Source organism: Elephantulus edwardii, unplaced genomic scaffold (genome assembly GCF_000299155.1).
Source record: "Elephantulus edwardii isolate Elephantulus edwardi_28Jun2011 unplaced genomic scaffold, EleEdw1.0 scaffold00302, whole genome shotgun sequence".
Taxonomy (NCBI): Eukaryota; Metazoa; Chordata; class Mammalia; order Macroscelidea; family Macroscelididae; genus Elephantulus; species Elephantulus edwardii.
In genome coordinates, this window is record NW_006400052.1 from 703007 (window position 1) to 711354 (window position 8348).

Genomic DNA, 8348 nt, shown 5'->3' on the forward strand with positions numbered 1-8348 from the left:
GGGGCGTGCGGCGTGCGGGGCGGTGCCGAGACCCCCGCCCTGGGGGAGGGGCAGGGACGCCGGGAGCTGTCCGCGGTGCTGGCGCGGGCGGAACCGAGGGGCCGGCCGGGGGAGAGAAGTGGAGCCTAGGAACTTCTGAGACTACTCCTGGGGGAGTCTGCATTTGTTTTGCGGGTCTAGGCGGTCTTAACCTTTCTGAGGGTTCTTCTCTGGGTGATGAGGAACTGGCATATTCCCAGGAGTTGGGAGACTCAACGTTTTGGGGATTTCTTCGCTTCTTGCGGAATCAGTATTAGCTTTGGATGATGGAGGTGAATCATTTTGGGGGGGGGGTCTGTCTTGGGTGATGAGGACCCTGGATTTTCCATAACTTAGAGGGTCTCCGACTTCTGGGAGCTCTTCCTTGGTGGTCGGGGACTCAGGTTTTGTCCTCGGTGATTGGGGGCAGTCACCTCCAGAGGGCTTTCTCTCAAAGATGGGGTCTGATCTCCTTTAGGGGCATTTGCCCTCATTGGGAGGCTGTGATTGCCATTGCGGACTGCTCCCTGCGTGTGGTAAACCTATGACTTGAGTTGGGGGTTTTAGCTTTTGCCTTGCCCAGAGTATGTGTGTGTGTGTGTGTGTGTGTGTGTGTGTGTGTGTGTGTGTGTAAAACTGCCTGGGACCCCTGGGAAGCTGACGTTCCCAGGGGGACTCAGGGCGGGGTTTTGGCCGGCTCGGGATTTGTCCTTGGCTATGACTGCATTTGCCTCGGGCCCAAGCTGGAGTTGTGTGGTGTTTAGGTTTTTGGTGATTTTTCTTTTTTTTCTTTTCCTGGAGGGAGGGGGAGAGCCTTGTGATTAGAAGCGGGGAGAGGGGAGGAGCAAACTGCCCCAGGTGCCAGGTTTGGTCATCAGTGAAGAAGTTCTGGTTGGTTTTTTTTGGGGGGGAGGGGAAACATGTCTCCTTTGAGGGGAAAGGACTCAGAAATCAGCTTTGTAATTGGTCCTGCCCAGGATAATGAGAGGAACCTATTCTTGGTGTTTATGTTTTAGGTGGACTGGTTTTGTTGATGGGTAGACAAGTTAGAAGTGGTTTTCACTTTTGTAGGGGGACAGCTTGCCAGGTTCATATTGGGGGGTCTGGGGCTAGATTTTCAGATAGACTAATTTGGGAAGGAAGCAGAGAGCTTTGGTGTTCTGTTCAGGGATTGGCTTTGGTTGGATACTAGAATTGGGCATGATTTGGGAAATGGTTTTGGAATCCCAGATCTGGGTTTGGGGAGTAGTGTGGGATCACGCTGGGAAAACAGAGCTGGTTCTGGGGATAATTTATTCCAGATTTGAAAGCTGTTAGATTTAACTCTACTTGGGAGATTGGATGTTTGTTCTAGCTATTTTGGGGATCTGGTGCTAGATATGGTGGTTTCATACAATGCACTGGGGGGCTGGATGGTCTTAAATTATTGTCGGTTGACATTAAGATGAAATTAGGGAGCTATGGTGGCCTAGTGGGTAAGGAGTTGCACTGTCAATTCGGGCAGGAAGTTTGAATCCACCAGCCTGCTTTACAGAAGAAAGATGGGCAGTCTCCTCCAGTGTGATTTACAGCCTCTGAAATCTGCTGGAGGGTCAGCTATGAGTTAGTTCTAACTTTCTGGCACATGATGTCTACAAGATGAAATTGGAATTAAAGGTCTAAATATTTTGGGGGGGCGTGTTGGAGGATTGGGAGAATTGCTGAGTTAGCTTGAAGGGCTTATTTTGGGGAATGGATTTGTCCCTATATGAGAAACTCTGCCCTGGAAGGTTGTGGGAAAGAGAGAAGAGCTATTGTCAGGACAGGGGAGACAAAGGACTGGAAATTCTGAAGACCCCTCCTTCCCTCTTCCACCCCCAGAAAAGAGCCTGAGCTGTCCTCCCCACCCCTACCCTTGTAAAGGCCTCACTTGAAAAGACTTTTTTCCTCCCCTCCTTCTACCCCACAGTGCTAGTAGTCCGGGCCCTGAAATTGGGATGTCATGGTAGGGATGAGGGAATGGGAAATGTTGCCAAGTTGTGGGGGGAACCAGTTGAGCCCATCCTCATCCCATACAGCTGGATGGCTGGATCCATGAGAAGATGCTGATGGCGCGAGATGGCACACGAGAAGACAGCCACAAGCTGCATAAGAGATGGCTCCGGCACCAGACGTTCATGGCCGAGCTGGCTCAGAATAAGGAATGGCTGGAGAAGATTGAAAGGGTGAGGCCACCTTAGCACCCATAGCTTCTGCTGCCTTCAGGCTGGCCTCCTCGCACCTTGGACTGGGTCAGATAGCTCATCTCTGCACCTGCTCCTAGAAAGTTTTATGCTGCCTCTTTGAGCCAACAAAGTGGCCAAAAATGTGCATTCTAAATGGTGTCCACATGCTCTCATGAGGGTGGGTAAATATCCCCCTTCCATTTATACCCTTCCCCATCAGGCTGCCTTCCAAGCTGTTTGGGACATTTAATATAGAAATTCTATTGGTGCCAATTCCTTAACCTCTTTATGCCTCAATTTGTTCTACTGTAAAATTAAGGAAATAATAAATGTAACTGTTTCCCTAGGTTCTTGTGTATCTAGGGTGCTAACACAAGGCCAGGTAACTATGCTCAATAATTACAGTGTCACTGTGATTATTAATATATAATATAATGTCTGTGGCTCTGGACCAGCAAGCTGGACTTCTTCTGCCTTGGCAGATTTTTCCTGTAAATCCTCATAACTGCCTGTGCTCTGACTGAACTTCTTGACTGGCACCCCTGAATCAAGGGGAGCAGCCCAGGTCAGCCTCCAACACATAAATAGTGGGATGTGGCAAAGCCAGCCTTCTTGACCTAAGTTTAATAACAATTTGTTCTCACTCTGTCTCTCTTTCTCTCTAATACTTTCACTTGTCTGATGACTTTCTCATGTTTCTGAATGTGTATGTCTCTCTCTTCATTGTTCTGAGCCTGTCTCTCTCTCTCCTATGTCTCTGTATCTCTCCCCATATCTTCCCTGTGCCTTTGTCTGTCTGTGTGTTCCTGGCTGTTTCACGTTTCCCCTCTATTTCTTTTTCTCTGTCTTTATCCCTCTTCCCACACCTTCATTTCTTCTATCTCTTGGCCTGCTTCTGCATCCACTTCCATGTCTCTATCTCTGTGTATCTCCAACTCCTGCCTCTGTTTCTTCCTGTGTCCCCTCATCTCTCTCTGTCCTTCCCCACCACTCACCCCTCCTGGCCCACCCACTTACCTGGAATAGGAGGGCCAGCAGCTGATGCAAGAGAAGCCAGAACTGGCTGCCTCAGTGCGGAAGAAACTGGGTGAGATCCGGCAGTGCTGGGCAGAGCTAGAAAGCACCACCCAGGCCAAGGCCCGGCAGCTCTTCGAAGCCAGCAAGGCTGACCAACTGGTCCAGAGCTTCGCTGAGCTGGACAAGAAGCTCCTTCACATGGAAAGTCAGCTTCAAGATGTGGACCCAGGCGGGGACTTGGCCACTGTCAACAGCCAACTCAAGAAGCTGCAGGTATGGCGTAGCTGGACCAAATGGGAGCTCCCTATGCCACAGTGGGACCTAGGTCAAGGTTGGGTCCCACTCAAGGTATTTTGAACAGAGAGGATTTTATCTGGGATTTGTTTCCAATGTGATGGAAGGGTTGGAGGAAGAGAAAGGGAAGACTGAGACTAACTCTTAGTCATGGTTAGAAGCACCCAAACCACCTATTGCATGTGGTACAAAGGGGGGGGGGGAAGAGGAATTAGAACCAAGAAACAACTGGCAAAGAAGCAGCATATAGATATCTGACCCATTTCCCAGTGGGAGAAACCAAGGCTCAGAGGTAACAGCATGTTTTACACTGAGTGCAAATAATTGAGTGTTTCCTCTACCAGACTCTGTGCTGAGTGCTCATTGACCCCCTCTGGGCAGCCCTAAGAGATAGGTGCTGTTGTCATCTTCCATTTAATTAATGGGGAAACTGAGTTACAGTGGGTAAGGCATCTGGGCCAAGGACACACAGCAAACTCAGGCTTCCTTTGGGAAACAAGGAACTCTTAGAAAGCAGGTCACCCCACTCTCTGCTCCTAGTTTAGAGTCTCCTCATTCCTGTTATGTGCTGTTGACATGCTGTGATTGGAACTATGAATGCCTTACCTGCCAAGCTGTGGTTGCTCCTGCCCTTGAACGCTGAGTGTCATGACTGATTGGGGTGAACCTCCTTTCACCAATGGGAAACTGAGGCCCCAGGAGGGAACTTACTTGCCCAGGGTAGCAAGTGGAGGAACCTGAATTCAAACCCAGGCCCCTCAACTCTTTCTTATGCCTTTATGAGAATGGCTCTTAAGTCATTTTGTTTATCATGTGCTTTGCATGGTGTCTAGAAGCATAGTTGAACTAATAGTAGGTCATCACAGCACTGTTCATCTCTGCAGCCATTACTTATTGAGCACATACTGTGTGTCAGGTTCTCTTCGAGGTGGTGGCAAAACAAAACAAAAAATCCTATTCTTATGGGGCTCAGAAGCAAATAAGCAAAGAGGTAAATGTGTAAGAATGTGGACAGTAACCACATTATTTTATAAGTGGCTCTCTAGGATCCCTTTGTCATTGTCATTATTAAGTGCCTTGGAATGAGTTCCAACTTATAGCTACCCAACGTACAACAGAACAAAACACTCCAGGTCCTACACCACCCTCACCAACATTGCTATGCTTGAGCCCATCGTTTCAGGCACAGTGTCTGTCTATCTCATTCAGAGTCTGTTGTCTACTTTGCCATTGGAAGCAGGAGTGGCATCCACTTCCTAAATAACATGCCTCTGGAAACTCTATGAACTTTGATAAATGTCAATAGTTGTAGAGGGGCTTCAGGCCTTTAGTTCATAGGGTCACTATGAGTCATGCTCTACTCGAAGGTAGTCAACAACAACAACTACTTTGCCAAGCATGATGTCCTTCTCCAGGGACTGCTCCCTCCTGAGAACATGATCAAAATATATATGAGAAAAGTCATCTTTCTTTCTAAGGAATATTCTGGCTGCACGTTATCCAAGACAGATTTGTTCATTCTTCTGACTGTCATAATTCAAAGATATCAATTCCTCTCTGGTCTTTCTTATCACTGCCCATCTTTCACATGCAAATAGAACAATTGGAAATACCATGGATTGGGCTGGGCACACCTTAGTCTTTAAGTTGATATCCTTGCTCTTTAATATTTTAAAGAGGCCCTTAATTGCAGACTTTCCTCATGCAATACTTTATTTGATTTGACAGCTGCTTCTATGGGCGTCGATTATGAATATCCTTGACAACAGTATTTCTTAGTTTAGCAGGATGCTGTTTATTGGTTCAAATAAGGATCCTTAAAAAACACTCATAAAAATGTTTGAGGTCCTCAAAGAGTTGTCATTTTAACAGATAATATCCATTGATATTTACTGTATTAAAAATAAAAACTGAGAAATTGTCACATTTTAAAAAATAGCAATGAGAAATCTATTACATATTGACACAACAACACAGTTCCGTGAAAAAGCATGATTGATTCCAAAGCAAATGGAAAGATTTTGCAAGACAATTAGACCTCTTTTTTCATTTTGCAACTTGCTTTGATGTGTGACTTCATAAAAGACAGCTGGGTTCTCCTGTCTGCTTCTGAATTCCATCTGTTCCAGAAACACAGGTCATATGGTCCTTGGGGGAGAAAGACAAATGACATCCTAGTATTTGTATAAAAATAGTTATGACCTTGCTGATCCTCTGAAGACCTCAGAAATTCCCAGGGGTCCCTGACCACATGTGGAGAACTTCTAAAATATGCTATGTGCTGGCCACTATTCATTCCTCCCTTCCTCCTGGAAGCCTTACTTTGGATTTACTGTTAGTATCTCACTGTGACCATGAGGAAAATACAGTCCAGAGATATGCAGTGGTTGGTGTAGGGTCACACAGCCACTAAGTGATCAAGCCCAAAGATTGCTGACTGCCTTAGATTTTAGCCTCTCCTTTCTCCTTCCTTGTTACTCTCAGACCATAATGGGGAAGGCTACTGTCTTGATGAGAAATCAATCCCTGAATAAGGGCTGGACTGTATTGACTAGGCAGGCCGTGGATATGCAGAGCTAAGGTGTCCTCAAGCTTTCACGGAGGGCTTTCCCAGAAACAAGAGCAACTGGAGCCTAGACCTGGCGGGAGCAGCCAATGGACACTGAAAAAGAGAGTTTGGGCATAGGAGGCAGACAGACTTGGGTTCAAATCCCAGCAAGAACTCTCTGAGTTCTCTCTAAGCCTTTTAATCTTAATCTTAAGAAAGACTATAGCAGCATCATGGTCTTCCTGGAGCACATAAGCCTATATGAGGTAAAGAATGACTTCACACAGAATCTGGGATAAGCATGCAGAAAATAGGGAACTGAGATTGTCAGGGTCCCAGTGAGGGGCAGAAGGCATCTCAGTCAGAACGCAGGAATTGTTAGCTGTTGTTAGGTCACCTGGACTCGGGACTACTTGTGAATGAAATCATTGTGACTCATAAGGGGTTTTTAAAAAAAATTAATTCATTAACTTTAGAATTTGTTTTGTTTTTGTCAAGACTGTAGGAAGCTCTGTGACATAGTTAGTACGGAGTTTTGTTGCTAAGTCAAAGGTGGCATCTCTCTGGCAGTTTGAACCCACCAGCAGCCCCTCGGGAGAAAGGTGGGCAGTCTCCACCCATGCTGTTTACAGCCTCAGAAACCCACTGGAGGGTCACTGTGAGTGGGCTCCTGCCCAGCAGCAATGAGTTTGGGTTGAGATACACACACAAAATATACACCAATTCAGCTCTTCTTACATGTCAGAGGTGGTGACACTGATTATTAGATCCTTGGCTTGTGCAAACATTCTCACTTCCTGTTCTTAGTTATTCCTCCCTCAGAACATAAACTCACTGCCCTCTGAGGCTCTAATCATTCAAATTTCTGTTGGCACTTTGATTCCCTCGAGATAGTTCTTAAAAGAGCCTAGTAATGTTCAAGACAGACATTTTTTACTAGTTAAGCTAAACTACAATTTGGCATTAAGAAAATTCCAGGAGTTATTTGTATTTAAGGTTTAGAGGTGATTTCAGGGCAATAGTTTTGAGGGATTGTCCCCCGTCCATGACCAGAAAGTCAGGAGTTCAGACACATAGGGTTTCTCGATGGTGGATTTTCAGAATTAGACCACCAGGGCTTTCTTCCTATGCTAACTTACTCTGTATGCTCTGCTGGAATCTCTAGAATTAGAACAACCTACAGCTTCCACTGACAGACAGGTGGTGGCTATGTATGAGGTCACTGGCCAGAAATAGAACCTGGCTTTCCTGAGTGGAAAATGAGAATTCTACCCCTGATCCACCACTGCCCTCTCTGATGAACAGTTATGGAAGGAATAATAGTCTCTTGAAGGGACCGTGGTGGCATAATGTGTAATAATATTAGGCTCCTAAGGTGAGCCTGATTCAGGCCATGGTCACTTGCTATGCATCTGGAACTGGACAACTGAGTAAGAATGACAGAAGAATTGGTGCCTTTTATTGGTGTTGAAGAAGAGTATTGAATATCCCATGGACTGCCAATATAAAACTGAGTATGTCTTGAAGAAGGTGCAGCTAGAGTGCTCTTTGGAGGCAAAGATGATAAACCTTTATTTCACATACTTCGAGCATTCTGCTAAGATAATTCTCTGGAGAGGGACCCTGTGCTTAGAAAGGTGGAGGGATGCATTCCCTTTAAGAACAGGAACTAGGCAAGGATTCTCACTATCACCTCTCTTATTCAATATTGTTTTAGAAGTCTTAGCGATAGCAAGAAGACAAGAGAAGGGAATAAAAGGTATCCAAATTGGCAAAGAGGAGGTAAAATTATCTCTCTATGCAGATGATATGATAGTATACTTAGAAACCCTAAAGATTCAGCAAGAAAACTATTGGATACAGTGGACCAATTTAGCAAAGTGGCAGGATAAAAGATCAACATACAAAAATCAGTTGGATTTCTCTACAGTGAAAAAGAGAATACAGAGCTGGAACTAAGAAAAACAATACCCTTCACAATAGCTAATCACAAGATTAAATACTTGGGAATAAATTTAACCAGCAGCACAAAGGATCTATTCAAAGAAAATGACAAAACATTACTACAAGAAACAAAAAGAGACCTGGAGAAGTAGAAGAATATCCCTTGCTCATGGATAGGAAGACTCAATATTGTGAAAATGACAATACTACCAAAGGCAATTTACACTTTTAATGCAATCCCAATACAAATACCAATTCCATTCTTCAACAAGATGGAAAAGGCAATCTCCAGTTTAATTTGGATTGGAAAGAAGCCCCGAATA

At 45.2% G+C, this 8348-nt stretch overlaps 1 protein-coding gene across 1 annotated transcript in view; it reads left to right on the forward strand.

The window, feature by feature from the left end:
• Positions 1-8348, forward strand: part of SPTBN4 (spectrin, beta, non-erythrocytic 4) — a 132468-nt gene that overhangs the window by 85031 nt on the left and 39089 nt on the right. Inside the window, exons 19-20 of the mRNA XM_006900898.1 lie at positions 2076-2222; positions 3249-3512. Coding sequence (XP_006900960.1) covers positions 2076-2222; positions 3249-3512 — 411 coding nt within the window. The remainder of the gene's footprint in view (positions 1-2075; positions 2223-3248; positions 3513-8348) is intronic.